General features: G+C 37.8%; 1 protein-coding gene across 1 annotated transcript in view; it reads right to left on the bottom strand.

The window, feature by feature from the left end:
* Positions 1-663: 663 nt before the first annotated feature.
* The window catches only part of TMEM135 (transmembrane protein 135), a 157139-nt gene continuing 140863 nt past the window's right edge, over positions 664-16939 (bottom strand). Inside the window, exons 8-15 of the mRNA XM_088159340.1 lie at positions 16615-16761; positions 14397-14466; positions 10351-10518; positions 8606-8669; positions 7831-7907; positions 6145-6243; positions 4594-4661; positions 664-3056 (exon numbers count right to left, since the gene is read on the bottom strand). Of these exons, the coding sequence (XP_088015466.1) occupies positions 2924-3056; positions 4594-4661; positions 6145-6243; positions 7831-7907; positions 8606-8669; positions 10351-10518; positions 14397-14466; positions 16615-16761 (826 nt within the window). The 3' untranslated portion in view covers positions 664-2923. The remainder of the gene's footprint in view (positions 3057-4593; positions 4662-6144; positions 6244-7830; positions 7908-8605; positions 8670-10350; positions 10519-14396; positions 14467-16614; positions 16762-16939) is intronic.

Genomic DNA, 16939 nt, shown 5'->3' with positions numbered 1-16939 from the left:
GAACTGCATTTTGCTACATGCCCCTAGTCCTGTGCTTCTGCACCACAGCAAAGGCTCACAACCCTGATGTAGAATCACACAGGTTGATAAAGACCTCTAAAACCATCAAGTCCAGGGTGTGCAGCTCTCCCCTGATGGCACACTGGGAGATGTGGTTTGCTATGTTTAAAAAAGAAACAGTAACATCAACTCACATTACCTCATTAGCCACTGAAATGTGGAGCTGTAGTTGACAGCTGAACTGCTCAGGTGTTACCTCTGCACTGACAGTGCATTAAGACTTTATTTTGCAACAAATTTAAATGCTCAGTCACATTCCCCAGGTTCCTTCACCATCAAGAATCACTTCCAGGGCTAATAATGCCTGCAAACTGAAGGAAAGTCCACTTGGATTAGGTATAAGAAAGAAGCTTTTTACAAGTGGTGAGACACTGGCACAGGTTACCCAGAGATGGTGGTTGCCCCATCCCTGGAAACATTCAAGGTCAGGTTGGACGGGGCCCTGAGCAACCTGGACTAGTGGAAGGTGTCCCTACCCACGGCAGGGAGCTTTGAAACTAGATGGCCTTTGAAAGGTCCCTTCCAACTCAAATCACTGTATGGTACTATGACTTCATTTCACTTACAACTCCAGAGAGCTTATTAACAACATGGCCAAAAAAGTCACATTTTTAAGCAGCAACTGTTTATTATTGGGAAGAACATTAGGCCTTTATTTTTTTTTCTCTTACATATATTCAATTTGAATAAAAATAATTTAAAAAATTTTAATTTCTCTTTATATTACATGAAAATAACTTGAAATGAGAACTGTGAATTTTGGAAGCAAGAAACATAGACAAAACTGTTATTTAGCTGCTGAGATGTAGTTATTGGATTTCTTTTCCCAAAAAACCCCCTCAAATAGAGAAACAATCACAATTGTCATTCCAGTGGAGAAACTTAATCCATCTATAAAATATCTTTGAGAATGGTATATATAGTTACACTAGAAAGTATTCATAATATAGTGTGTGCGTCCTAATATACCACCTGAAATATATAACTTCTCAAACTTTACAAGGTCAAATACTTTAGACCATATTCCAGTGGAAAAACACTACAAATCTCTTACAATCTTTTTAAAGTTCCTGTTCAATTAACTTTTATTTCCGCTTAAGGAATTCTAATATAATTCCAAGCAACAAAATATTGCATACAAACTAGCTTGCAGAACTTTATTCACACTAAATTGGACAACCATTGTTTAAAAGGATGAAGCACCTTTAGTAACAGTGACAAAACATCACTGTTAGTGTAGCTGATGAAGAAGCAGATTTTGTGCACAAATTGGTAAAATTTTCATGACAATAAATCTGATAAAAATTACTGTACATTTGGTATTATGAAATACAGCTAATTGGAATTAAAATATGCTTATGGCTGGGGTAGAATTACAGTGTTACAAGACAAAGAGTCTACTAATTAGTCCAGTTCATATTATCTGATAAAAACTTCCAATAAAACACTGATTTCTTCTTTTTTTGTTGTTTTTAAAATACATGCAACCTCCTGCAATTCCCCTGGCTTATCTCGCCTCTTTTCAGTTCTATGTGAATACAGTTCATCTTTTCATTAACTTCTAGGGTAATGAACACCATTCAGCATCACCTGAAGGGGTGATAATTTTAAAAAGCCCAAAAAAGCAAAGGAAAAAATAAAAAAGCAATTAGCATGTCAAGGTCTCACTTTAGAACACAAATCTGCAGAAATATGTACAGTAAAAATGAGATGGACTTTGTGTAGGTAGTTATGTGCATTGAGTACCATATAAAATTTAATGTAACTGTGCCAGTCGTGGGTCTGATGGCCCGATGGAAAACCACTCTTCACCAATTACAAGGAATAAAGACCAATAATGATTGTCAAAACTGTTCTCTGTAACAGCCTAACCTCAGGGGTCAGCTCTCTTCCAAAGAAATGCTTGAAACACTGACTGGTGCTGCAGCCCAACAAACAACCCAATGCCATCTAAGGCGACAATGTCAAACCCTTTCAAAAATAAATATTTTGCTTCAGTATATTTTAGCTGGGGAGGGGGTGTGTTTTGCTTTGTTTTGTTTTGTTCTTGGCTTTCTTATTTTTGTAACTGTCTGCTGTTTCCAGCACCGTCTCAGAGGCTGGAATGTTTCATTCCTTCCTCTGCCAGTTGTGTCCTTTTCCACTTGGCAGATGCTGACCACCACACCCGCCGCTCCTCGGCGCGCAGCAGCCACCGGCACTGCCTCCTTGTTTTCCTTGTCTGTTATCTGCGCCATCAGCAGAATTTACAGCCCTGGAATGTGATTCCTGAATCAATATGCATTTTCTTTTCCTAAGGAATGCCTTATTTTGCAACCACAGTTGTGTAAAAATACCCTAATTTTAACTAATGAGGGGGTGGGTGGCTCTTTTGAGACAAATCAGTGACGCAATTTAGAAAACCAGGGAGACATTTTGACCAGACTGCAATATTTTTAAGACCAGGTAAAATTTTGGACCTAAACTATGACAATTGTCTTCCTTTCTAAATTAAGAATTAATTTTAGTTTTACCAAGAAATATTCTACTGGTATGAACTATGGAATTTTTGAAAATATGAAGCATATTTATGTTTTACTTCTCTTCTCTAAATATATTACTCATTTGTTTAATTCATTCAGGATTCTACCATATGTCAACCAACTATAGTAATCCAGAAATGTTTTCTGCTTATGGAAGGGGCTTAATCACTAAGCCACACCTCCCTGCAAAGCTTCAGTATTTCTGATTGGTAAAAAGCATTTCTCATTGAAGTAATACTGAAGTGGAGCCCTAGCCCTCCTCCATATATACGACTGTCAAGTTAATTAACTTTTCAGGACAAAATGCTGATCACATTTGATGACGAGCCACACTGCTGCGTTCAAGACAGCTCCAGTGGTAGCTCTGGTGGCACAACTGTGTATCTTGGGTCAAGCTTAGGCGTGAAATCCTTGAAGTTCTTAGATGCTTCTGTACCAAACACATCTAAAACTTTCCTGTTCATGAGAGCAAACCTGAAAAAGAAAAGACAAGAAAGAATGAATGCATAACTCAATTACTTACAAAAAACCAAAAATATTTCATGTCATGAAAGTTTATGAAAATCTGTGAAGTATAGTCTTCAACCTGCACTGTTCAGAGATTTTTCACCTCAGGCAATGAAGATTTTTAAAAAGAAAGGCATTTGAAAAATGTGGCTAACAGTGTTTGTATAAGTGTATTTCAAATAATGCAATTTATGAAAAAGGGGAAGAGTCCCCTTCTACTTTTAATTTCACAAAAAAAAGGTCAAACCAAAATATACTACTGTTCTCTCTCACTCCAGCAGAGCAAACTGTGACCCTGCCTGCCCAAGTCTGGATTCCAATTTTATGGGTGTTACAACCTATTTCCATTTTGTTGCTCTTCACAACTATAGAATGAAAAGTGTATGAAATGTCAAAAGAAACTGCTGTTATGAAGAGAGTGGCAAAATTACTATTACAGAGGTTTGCTTCAGATAAAAAAAATGAGCAGAACAGAACTGCTATTCCTTCCTCTCCTTAAACTAAGGCAAGCTTAGGATTAGAACAAAATGAAAAAATGCAGCCAAAATTGGACATCTGCACTGACATCATTCCCTGTATCATGTTTGTATGGCCTCAGAGGTTGCCTGAGGACTGCCTCCAGGCATCCCAAGGAAAACTTCCCACTAAATCTTGCAACGTATTCAATCACCTCGTGTGTACTGTGCCATGGGGAGTGTAGGTTCAACATGCTCCAGGGACTGGCCTCTGATTTCACTTCTATTTTTACAGCCTGGAGAGCTTGTTGTCACGAGAAACATTACCTTTTATAACCCCATTCATAAACTGATCAAGATTTGGATGCCGTGTTCCTGCCACACACTGCACCAGTGTAACAGTGTACACTCCACTAAACTGTAATTTTGTAAGTCAGTTCCAGCAAGGTCTATTTTTAAAAGAAAGTTTTTTAGATTCCTGCAGCAAATAGGAAAAACATCCAGTATGATATTACATCCAGTGTATATTTATGATAATGATCAGTGAAAATTTTTCATTAGGTTTCCAAGAAAAAAAAAATACTTTCCCAACTGAAACAGTTATAAAAAAAGTACTGAAGCTTTCAAGAATTCATAGGAGATATTCCAATATTTCTAGTACTGCTTTTAAACCCATAGTAATATCATGTTGCTAATCACTGTACATACTAAGTGATTTCTTCAACATATTGCATTCTTCATGTTCCAATGGAATCTGAAAGTGTCCCATCCTCCAAGTGAACTAAAAAGACTTCAAGTAAAACACTCATCTGCTAAATAGTCTTCACTAGAGTTAAGTCTGCTCCTGTCATTACACTAAACCCAGCAATGTCACTTCAGCAGCAAAGAACTTCAAGAGTACTGGAAACTGTTTGAAAAGCCAAGTAAATCCAAAGGAAACTAGCCCTCAAGAACTTCTAGGGCTCTGCTGTTGGCAGTGAATGACACATAAAGCTGAGTGTGATCAGTGACAGGTTTAGACAAGCCATAACACACCCCTAAGCACGTACCTGCCCTTCGTTAGTCGTAAAAGAAATTTCCAGTATGAAGGTCTCAGGTTCTGAACTTCCATGACAGCCTGCAAGGAGAGGATTCTGTCAGAGCCAGCTGAGAGTGTCTGGCAAAAGTTTCATCTGCTACATTAGGTTGCCAAAATCAGCAAAAGGATTGTTATGGAACTCATTTTTACTGCCCTCTGCTGAATTCAATGCTCTGTATAACCACTACCAGCACAGACTGGTATTCCCAGAATACAATATTTTACCAGTGGTGACAATTAACTTACTTCTCGCTGCAGAGAAAGCAACAACAATCATTATTCCTACATACATGACTGTGGACTGGTGGATGCCAAATTTACCTCCTACTTAATCCCCAATCCCTTCTGCATTTTGTGATCCACCATTTTTTGTAGTCACATTTATATTTCATATTAAATTATCTTCAATAATGTCACATAGCCAAAATCCATGTCTTGTCTCTATTCCGTAACTTTTGTGGTTCACTTAGAAATATAGCAAGTAACAAACATCTCAGCATAGATCCTTTTTCTCATTTCTCCTTCCTTCTTCCTGCTAAACCTAGCAATTTGTTTCTAGCCTTACATTCGTTTTCCAATTAGTTACTAAGTAACCAAAAAACCCTTATTTTCTCATACGAACTTTTGTCTGTTAGTCTCACGTGACTGTCTCTGACAGCAATATTTTGGAGACCTTCAGGCACATCCCAGGCACTAAAATATCAATTCACTTTGATACTAGACTTAGAGATATTCCCAAGTACATGGGAACAATGAGGAGGAGGAGGAGGAGCGTCTCTTAAATGTTCTGTTAAGCACAAGACTGCAGATGATTGCTTTAGGGTAATTTTATATCTTCTGTATTGGGGGACACAAAAAATATCATAGTCATGGAGGTCCAGAGAATATGTAGTTCATGCAGGGATGTTTCAGCAGAATGTCTAGAAATGGTGAGATGTAGTAGAATAGTAGAGCTTTTTGGGTAGCACTGAAAAGTCGCTTTTCTTGCTGAGGCAGATGACAAAAGGACTGAGGGTAAAGGCATATAGGTAACTTGAGAAGTGCAAAAGATGGTAACTACAGCTTGTCTCAAATGTAACACTTCAGGGTTTTTACTAGTTTCTGAAGTTTTTTTCAACTAGTCAATATTAATTTAAGTCAGTGGAAACTTTCAGTTGATTTTAAAAACCATAAAATATTGTATTATACTGTTTGCCTCCTTGAAAAACTGTCCTTTCACATGCTCATGGAAGTTCATACATTAATGTACATCTTCTGGGTGAGTGCATTTTAAGATTCTTCCCAAAGAATTCAATGCTTTCTGTAATGTATTCAGCTATAAACACAGGAGAAACTGAGTCCTAGAAATGACCTTCCCACAGTGACACTCAAAATCAGGATGAAGGAGTCCCAAGATGCAGGAGCAAGATGCTGTGAATCACTACATCTCACCATCTTTTCTATAGAACTATCTCCCTGTACTCCTCTTGTCATTCAACATTTGATTTAAAGAACTTCATGCTCTCTTAGAGAACATACTTACTGCCTGAAAGCATATTGATGTAGAAATGGCATAGATGATGCTGTCTGCATGAGGAAAATAGGGAACCTTCCCTGATTCAATGCCTTTGAAGTATATAGTCTGTAAAAATAAATGAAAAATGTTGAATGCAACAAAATCAAATTATCTTTTTACTTTTTATTTTACCTTTTAATAAAAACACATGAACTTTATATTTTCATATGCCCACAAATGTGATGTTGATTAGGGTAAGATTACAGAAGTTGCACAAGATCAATCTAACAAGAGGCAATTAATGCACAGAACAGCTTGGGTGTTACAGAATCTAAAGATAAAAAAGGGGAACGTTTTCTCTGTTAAATTCTTCATTTTAAAAAAGGAAAAGAACAATGCAATAGCTATTTCAACAAAGTGAATATTCACTGTTCTTAAACAGCTTGAAATCACATACTTTACTTTCTGAGAAAACATGTACAGTTTATTTTCCTGAGCACAGCCTGACCTTGCAAAGCAGCACACGCCTCTTTGGTCAGTTACCCTTGGCTTGCGTAAGATGATAAAAGTAGTAAAAAAAAAAAAAAAAAAGAAGAAAGAGAGAACACACAGCGCTTTTCTTATTTCACTGTAGCCATGATGTCTCAAAGTCCAGAGAAAACCACCAGCAATACAAGATAATACTGAGATAATAGTGTTTGTTTACAACTGCTGTTCTAAAAGTCAATACGGATAACTCAGATTTGCATTTATATGATCAATACGTGCTGCCTTCAGAGCTTGGTCTGGGATAACCAGGAGGAGAAACTGAGAGTATCTTCCCTTTTTATGTTTAATTTCACGTGTAACAAAAAAAAGTTTCTTCATTTTATGTTCTTTAAAATGAATTCTGCTCTGGCAATGGAGGTGGATAAATATCACTAGAGAACAAGGCCTTCAAGGTCTGCAGGAGAAATTTGTGATTTAGGTATGATGCATAATGAGAGAACATTATCAGCTCGTTCCAGTGGTGGTGTTGGGGATTTAACCATGACTAAGTCTCAATTTTCTGGAAAAATTACAGTAAGAAATCAAATGCTGGTTAGAAAAGTATAATCAACATACCCAAACTCTGTAACTACTTTTTTTCCTGGGCTCCCAATTTTAACAAGTTCAGAGAAATAATTCAAGCCCGAAGAATAGTAATTAGAACAAAGTTTGTTCCAAAGCTGGGAATTCAATCAGCTGTAGTACACTGACAAACAACTTCAGCTATAGACTAAAACCTAAGCTATTTTCAGTTATCTTACTGTTGAATGCCAAAATTAGGGAACAAAGGCAGGAAGTTAAGCTGTAGCTTTTGGCAATAAATCTGCAATTAAGGACTAGGTCTGATTTATGTTTCTGGCAGAATAGACATTCTTGGAACTTTCTGATTTAAAAAATCTGCAAAAACTACAAAGCAAAGGGCTGTCAGGAGATTAAAAGAATTCATGGAGAATATACATGAAGATCAGTGCATAAGGACATCTAAAATGAGTCAAAGAAAAGAAAGAAAAAAATGAGACCACATGGCAGCACTGCCTCTTGGCACACATGTATTGAATCACCATCACCATACAACTTTGCATTTTACTGGAATTGCCTGACAAAACCCCTGAAGTTAATTTTCTTTTCTTCTGCCTTGAAAAAGTAGATGAAATTAAGACATCTTTTAGGAGGGTAACAACTTACCTCTACTAGTTTAGACACCAGATACATAGAGATAGTTGTACTTTTGTAAAACATCATAGAAATTCCTGCTAGACACCCTGTAACAATTAGAAAAGCATTGTTAAGGTTGTGATTTGCATTGTTATGGTCACTGTTGTGTTTCAGCCCAACAAACACTGCACAGGACTATTTATTTCTGTTGCTACAGACAGCACAGTTTCGTGATGTTCTTTTGCTGCCCATCCAAATATGGTTTGCATCACTAAAAAGAGAAAGTTTCAGAAAGCTGAAACAAACCTGTACTTCAGTGCTCAGGAGCACACTATCAAATTTCTCCCTTTTTTGTGGGATGAGAGATCTCTGCAGTTCCAACACGTGACAGATGCACATGAGGGAAGGGCCTCACCACCACATGAATTTCATGGTAAAAGCATCTTTCTTTGGACCCAGTGGAGCCCAGTGTGCATTCTGTCACATATGGCAGAGTCAGTATTTTCATCTCACATCTCTACAGCTGCAAATTAAAGGACAAGTTTATATTTATGCACACAGTAATATACTGTCCTTGGAGCTGACCATAAACTCCACATTTGACTGAATTTGCCTTACAATTTTAATTGCAACTCTTCCTTTGACACTACTTGAAACTGCCACTTTGACACAACCTTGATGTACATAGGAATAGGAAAAAAAGTCCTATTTTCATCACTTAAGTCTGAAAAGAGAGTGGCAGGACAGACAAGAGGAATACTTACAGAGTCCCAACACACACAACACAAAATTTCCATGGACTCACCAGCTACAAGTGCATGAAGCTCATCATCTAGGTTTCGGACCCAGCGCAGGAAGCAACTTGTACCCTGTAGGTGAACAGAATGCAGGCTTAGCCCTACTTATTCTTTATGACACACAGACTGGAAGTATTCCTTCTAAGCTAGTAATACTGCACACAGCATGAATTAAGAGTGTTGTGTGATGATACCCATAATCACAGAATCATACAATGGTTTGGGTTGGAAGGGACCTTAAAGATCATCATCTCATTCCATGAGCATGGACACCTTCCACTAGACAAGTGTGCTCATAGCCCCATCCAGCCTGGCCTTGAACACTTCCAGGGATAATGCATTCTTCTGCCTGGTAAGGTGGTAACAATAAAAGACAATTTAATTGGTAAGTGAGGAGGCAATCTTTCCCATTGTAGGAGTCTTGTAAGGGAAATGTAAAATCACACCTGGCTGCAGCCTCCTTCCAGGCAGCTGTAGAGATAATAAGGTCCAACCTGATCCTCCTTTTCTCCAGGCTAAACACCCCCAGCTCCCTCAGCCACTCCCCACCAGCTTTGTGCTCCAGACCCTTCCCCAGCTCCGTTCCCTTCTCTGGACACGCTCCAGCCCCTCCATGTCTTTCTTGCAGGGAGGGGCCCAGAACTGAACACAGGATTGGAGCTGTGGCCTCAGCAGTGCCCAGTACATACTTAAAAAATAGTAAATAAAGGTCAGAATGTCACCCTCATAAAATGCGTATCCACTGGGCTGAATTGCACCTCTCAACTGGAGCTTTTAAACACATAAAAATCTTTTAGCTTTCACAATTTAAATGCTTTTCTTCTCTGAAGGCTTTTTTCTTAAAATTTAAGCAAAAATTCATTTTCAAGCAAACTCTGAACAGCTCACGTGCACTTTACCATCAAAAATTTAGACTCTGTAACCTATAAATTCTTGTCTCTCAATTTAATTACTAATCAAGTGAAATGCTGTTTTGTTTATGTGTAAGACCTCCTTTTTTATTTTTCAGTAAATAATATTTACCTTGAATAACACAGCATGCTCTTGATTTGCAGAGCAAGTGGTAATTGAAAAATGCCATGAGATTAAGAATACAAAAGTGCAAAAGACACTTCAGCACTTCACTGTGTAATATATTCTGCATTAGGGCGTGTGCTTTGCCACATTCTCTTTTGGCATAAATAAACATAATTTGATTAATTCTAACAATGCTGTATGAGTGCATATCAGTTCACAATCTGTCATCTTATAATGGAGTAGAAAGAATATACTTCCAAGCAGTAAGTGCAATGTCTCCTCAGCTACACACTATATGTTCTGCACTCTCCTGCTATTTAATGTCAAGTAAAAATTCCAGATATGTGAGCCAACAAAATCTGCACATGGCTTCTCTCTGGCAACACAGATGCTACTGCAGTCACTACTTGTGCCTGCACTAAAATGCTTTTGTGTAGCAGCAAATCCCTCTGAAATCTAAATTCACTTTCTCTGAAGTACTCTCCATCTCCTGACCTTGAAAACAAGCTGCAAAATCCATCTGGTTTATTTAGAAATTATGGAAAAATCACACAGAATGGAAGAATAGCTTTCTGTCTACAATTTGATTACTACAATAGTATAAAATTGGTCAGTAACATGCTGTAGGAAACAGTACCAGTACTATTAAGCAGTTTGACTTCTTAGCTCTTTGTCATATTCTGAAAAGTGAAATAAAAAACACAGCATTTGTCACTTCTGTATGCTATAAACTTACTTTGTATATACTGACAAAAGATCCCAGAAAAGCTCCAAGCTGGAAATTTTCCTTGTTGTAGAAGAGGGAAAGTAGCCGTGATGGTTGCGTAAGCAGATGTCGGAAGGTGGAAGGAATCCGAAGGCAACACTGGATCAGGTAACCAATGCTAAACATCCTAATGAAGCCCTAGAGAAAAGAAAGAGAGATTTTGTGGTAAGAAACCACAAGTTCTGAAAAAGGAAAAGCAAAAGCTTCTACAGAAGGCTTTATTTTTCACATTGAATAGTTTAAAACCCACTCTGAAGGTAATATGTTAAATGCATAAATGTATTCAATCCCCACCTTCAAACTCAAGAGTTTTCTTTTCCCAGTAACTGTAAAATAGCGAAAGTGGCAAAATCACAATTGACTCTTCTTTAAGTTCTATGAATTTCTGAAAGGTCTCAAGAGAGAGCCTTCTCTTCTACTGCAAAATTCTGTCATTTGAAATAATCTTGATGATTTCATTTCCAGGTTACTGACCAGCTTTTAACCACAAACGGGTTTATAGAGGAAAGCAATGCAGTGGAAAAAAAACGGCACTTCTACACTCAAATATCTGGAGAAAACCGTAAGGTGGAAAAAGTCCACCAAAAATAAATTTCAGAAAGTGTGAGAATTAGAAGTTAACCCTGGTGGCTTGGCACATGCTCACGGACTTTGCCTCAGCCAAACATGAGGTTGTGGGATGCCTGCAGCAAGGGAAAGGGAGAAACTTGAGGGGAGTTCATGTGCAGAGCTAATGAGAAAAGATAAAATGGCTTCCAAAGAACTGACTTCCTATTCCACCTTGGATAAAGATCTGTTATTTTTTCTTAACATAACACAAAACCACTCTCAATTTTTTTTTCCAAATTATTCTCCCTAGCTTCTTCTAACTTCCTCCAATGCTTCCTACCATTATTCTTACCCTACAGTGAACCTTTTTTAATAATTTGGAATAAAGTTTACCCAGTTTTTGTTTGGAAGATGCTTTATGTGAAAACTATTTCTGCACACACCTGCAAATAAGGCAGGTACCTTATTCAATTACAGCAACAGGGACACAATTCCAGTGACAAGGAAATCTGGCAGAGGGTTTGACTGAGCAACCTTTCAGACTCGGAAACTCAAACCATTTTTGCCTCCTAAAGAATTTTATAATGCATCATAAAGCTCATAAAAATTTATTGTGGTTAAACATCCAGTAATAAACTCTTCCTGAAGCAATTACTCTTCCTGCTACTCAAGTGGTTTATGAGAATCAAGTGGAAGAAAATAAGTCATTCAATGATCCAACAGCTTCTTTTTTTGATTGAAAAATTCCATTTCTTCATGCCATTATAAAAAAAAGAAAAAAAGTCCTAAAGCCAGCAGTTATGAACAAAGCCCAAAACAAGAAACAACAGAATTATATGTTGGATGTTTTTATCGAGGAAGGTGACTTCAGTGGGGTGAGGAAACATCTAAATTACAACTGTAAACACTCAAACACATCCTGATTTTATTCCTATTAGTAGCCAATTTAGAAGTGTGGAGGAACCAGCACCAAAGGACTGAGGTTTAGTGTTGATGTGCATGAAATACCATGAATTGCACAAAACCTTTCTGTTTAGCTCATTACTTCCACCAGGTGAAATCATATTACACCTATAGGTAGTTTTTCCACAGTCACAGGAAGTATTATATCTTATAATCTATGTACAGTATTGTAACTTTTATCTTCCATAAAAAGACCTCCTTCATAAGAATGGATGTGGTACACAACAGAGCATATGCAGGACACTATAATAAACACAAGTGAGCAAGGAAAACTCTGCTAAGAGCCATTTCTCCAGAGATTTTGAGTTGGAGCTCAGATCAGCCAGAAGTAGTAGCAGCACAGTGGAATGACCTATCTCCAGAATTTGTTGAATAAACCTTTCTTTCTGCTTTTGAGTTTCTTAATAATACATTCAAGTTACTTGCTATCACTCAAATTCAGAAAAGCACACGTGCATATAAACAGAGTTCAGAAACATACCAACCTGTCAACACGTTGCAATACATTAGGAATTAGTTAAATAGTTAAAATAAATTAATATACTAAGTATTTATTCTGGGTATATAGTAGCCCACGTTACTTCAAGAGACAGAACTTTGAGACTACAACCGTAAGAAAATATTCTCAGAGAAGTTGTAGATACCCTGTTCCTGGAACTGCTCAGGGTCAGGTTGGCCAGGTTGAGCAACCTGGTCTAGTAAAAGGTGTCCCTGCCCATGGCAGCGGGGCTGGAACGAGATGGTCTTTACGGTCCCTTCCAACCCATAGACCATTGTATGATCCTATGACCTTCTTTGAGGTCACCCTAGTCACCAGTAAATCTGGAGGGTTATCTGGCCCTGCCTGCAGCACCAGCAGAAAAAACAGACAACTGGACTTCTACTGCTGGTTAATGGCTCCTCACTGTAAATAAACAGAATCCAAAAGAAGAAAAATAATGTTTCATTGCTTCTGTCACAATTCTTTTCAGACATTTACAAGCACAAAGCATTTCAAGTATTTAAAGTTTGAAGGGAAGTCAATGAACTCAGGTGGTAGGACACTACTCAATGCTATGTGAAAGCCATGATGATATTAATGAGCTAACTTGCATTTAAATGTGAAGCAGGAGAAAAAGAGCATGGAAATGAAAGTTAAAGCATAGATGTATTAATGAGAAGACAAGTTGTTCAAGGGTAAGGGAAAATAGCACTGAGGAAAAATTTTGGCAATAGCAGCTCATCATATCATTATCAGATTTTAAAGCTCCATTACAGAAAAGGAATTGTAAAAATATGTTCAAATCATGTCAGCTGACAGTTGTTACTGATCAACTTCAGGAACAGCCGCAGAAATGAACATTTAGAATTTTGGATCTCTAAAAATATAAATACTTTCAGTCATGTTTTAATTTAAATAAAAAGTCACAGAACAGAGAGGAAAACAGAGGATCTGACTGCCACTTCAGCAATATCTTCCTTATTAAATTATTGTAGTCAAGAATAATTTATACCAAAATACTACAGAGGACGGGTTCAAAAAAATGCACAACTGTCTTCTCTAAAGGGAGAACAGCCTTATAAAAATTTCTTTTTAAAATGTAATTTTTGTCAGGTCAAGTCTTTATTCAGCTTTATCAGTTAGGATTTTTCCTCCCCTCATTCCATCTAAGGATATATAAAACAAAACAAAATGATGCTGAATCAGTAAGTGAAAATTATGCATATTCCTGAATATCCACCTTCCTCCCCATCCTCAGGTTCCTTTAACACTTTAAAATTTATTTTTGAAAATAATATACATTAAAAGCATCTGAAGACACTCCCAAATGCATTTTTGCTGCTCCATATATAAAAACAGGTCAACTGTTAAGGGTTTGGGATCTTCTGGAGCATTACCAACTCCCGAAACACGCAGAGCAGGTGGTACCACCTGTGCCAACCCAATGCCAGCCAACACAAATTTCTGCACAGTAATTCTATGAATAAAATCGAGCTGATCACATTAATAATGGAGGGTGAATTATACCACTGGAGATAAACAGCTCTTCCTGGGCATAGCAACTGTGACCAATCTCTCACTACCCCGAGCCCCTAAAATAACCGACTGGAGGAGTGCACGCAGTGCCCAGCAGCGACGTTCCAGAGCTGTGCAGCTGCACGGGAATCACGGCCGCCTGCCACAGCAGCACATTCCAGGTGCTTTATTTAGGGGGGGAGTCACAAGTGGGCTCAGCCGTGAAGTGCATCACATAGTTAAACAAGTTCCTTGTTGCTAGTCCATTTTTTCCCACACATTTTATGTTACTCACTCACTACAGCTAATCTGAAAGACCAGAGAACTTTAACCCCACCACCGCCCCGTCCTAAATGGAGAAAATCTGTTTTCTGGCTTGTCACATTTTCAATAGAAGAAGAATGAGTAACAGGCTCATTTCTCACTTCCTAAGTGTATGCTTTTCCTGACTACAGACTTTTACCCCCTCTCTGCCAGAGTTTGTCAATCGAACTTTTTCTGCACTTACTTTAATACAGTATGAGATGCAATTATCTCCATAGTGTTTACAGCATCTATGCCTTGGGCCATGTTTGCACCTGCAAAAAGCATAATGAAACACGTATTAACTCGTAGCTGTTTTCAGTGTCAGCGACAGGAGACTTCATAAATTTTTCTTGCCTAAAAATACATAAAGTGCTATTTGCCCAGCACTCATTCTCCCCATCACCCACTGAAGGGCACTGTGAACTTTTATGAAGCCATAAAAAGACAATAAAAACTAACAATACTTCAGTTGTGCACCAAGAAAAAAGTGTCTGCACACTTATTTGGATCCAACCTCTTGCCATTCTACACATAAAATGCTAAATTAAATAACGAATTTTCTGCTGTGGTCAACAAGGAGACGTGATGTGACCTTTCCTGGTTTGTATCTGCTCCATGGAAGGATATTTGAGCAAGCATCTGTTACCAGTGTCCTTTCATCTTTCACACCACTGTAAGGGTCACTGAAGGGCAATGTAGATCATACAAACACCCTGTGAGACTTCTCTCAATTGCAAGCCTCTCACTTTTGGGATATTTCTTCTGCAGTGTAGATTTTTATGTAGCTCTTTGTTTGGACTGAGAATTTGACCTTGAGTATTTAAAACACACTGGCTTGGGCTGGTGGGATGTGGGGATCGTACAGTTTCTAGCCCTGCATTATGTAGAATTAAAATAAGTAATGTCATACCAGGTCTGAACATTATATTTTGCTATCCAAGTATTTAAGATTTAATGTAAAATAAATTACACAATTTATATACTATGTCAAATATCTTGGAAGTTTTGAATCGTGTACTATAAAGTCTAATAGCCATAAATCATCTGTGAGGTCAGTTTATATAGCAAAAATTGTAATGAGAATGTGCTCAGGTTACAGGCATTTAGACTCAATTATATTGAAAAGAACCATATGGAAGAGAAACCAGTGAGAGCATAAAAACTCCATATTGAAAGTTTGCTGAAAGTCTGAGTTGGGAGTTTCAAAATATTAAAGAAAAAAATGTTCTTCTCCATCTTCAATATTTGTATTTAACCAACAACAGAAGAGCTATGAACTATCTCTGGCAAACTGAGTAACAGGTATTTTAAGACAAAACAGGGATAAACAATTCAGGTAAAATAATTTGATTATGGCTGTAGGTGTCTTTTCCTTGTAGGTCTTTTGCTGTCTAATACAGTCATGCCTGAAAAACCACTGATGACTTCCCTCATATTTTTCATGTAAAGCCCACAGCAAATCACAGGAAGTCACCATGTGACGGGGATCCTTTCATGTTTGCTCATCATCTGAGCAAGTAAAATAAGCCACCACTTTGAGAACACTTGGAAGACTCTCCTGTGTGACAGCACGTAGAGATTTGGTCATAAAACTGCTCTTGAAGAGGTCAGTATAAGTGAAGAAGACTCATAGGTGTAATGTGAATATAGCCTAACCCATTTCTTACTCCATCTTCCCTGTAAATGAATAACTCCACATGGTATCCAAAGTGCCTGAAGCACAGGAATCAGTCACAGCAGAAGTAAATCATCTGAACAAATCACACTGAAAAGCTCACTGCTCTCACTTCTTTAAGTTCATACTAAAAGACAGTGAATTGGATCCTGTAGACAGGGAGGCACCTACCTTGCCTAACTTCAGATGTGTAGATCTGACCTTGTGGAAAACAGTTTTAGACTCACTCTTTGCTTTGCAATTTCCTATCTCCCACAGCAGAGGCAGCCCATGTGCCATCAATCCTACTTTTAGGAAGTTCTCCTTTATGTAACACAGGGAGGCAGGTCCCCCAGAAGACGATGTTACGGTCACTTACGGTGACATAAGTAAGGTCTGCTGCTGTGCAGTTTTTCTCCTTAAGTACCACTAGTTCCAGCAGAATTATGCCATGAACTGGTTTTGCAGAAAACTGCAGAAAAAGCAGCCACCATCCTGCACTCATCATGGACTGAATTTGTTCTCCCTTGTTAGACAACTGCATGTTGCAAGTCATAGCTATGACATACAGGTCTTCAAGTTTTGCTTTCACAAGAGTTCATCATTTGCCACTATTTACTACCTAGTAAAAATGAAATAGAAGAACACTGAAATACAAAGCTGAAGTATTAGAAAACATTGTCAAATATAACACAACAGATATTAAAATGCACTATATAATAATGACTCATTTTGTTTTGTTTTTCTTTGGGGTTTTTTTACTCACACTTTGTCCATGAGCTTTTTTGTTAGTGCCAGTATGTTCATTGGCTGTGATACTTTTTCACTATGCTTGATTTTTCTATCTGTTTTTGCAAATGCTGCTTCAGGTGAAAAAGAATGCGTGGGGATTTCTTCTTTCCCTACAATGAACCTGAAAGAAAAAAGCAAAACAGAACAAAGCAATTACATAAATAACTCAAAGAAATACATGAAGTCCTGTATAAGCCTCTAAGTCTTAGACTAGATTTAAGTTACTCCCGGGTCTGTAAAAACCCATCTCATACATCTGCCAAAACTCGTACTTCTTCAGAGAAGATCACTCCACTGAC

Source organism: Sturnus vulgaris, chromosome 2 (assembly GCF_052056855.1).
Source record: "Sturnus vulgaris isolate bStuVul1 chromosome 2, bStuVul1.hap1, whole genome shotgun sequence".
Lineage (NCBI taxonomy): Eukaryota > Metazoa > Chordata > Aves > Passeriformes > Sturnidae > Sturnus > Sturnus vulgaris.
Note: the sequence above shows the minus strand (reverse complement) of the source record. Positions and strands in the feature narration are given on the sequence as shown.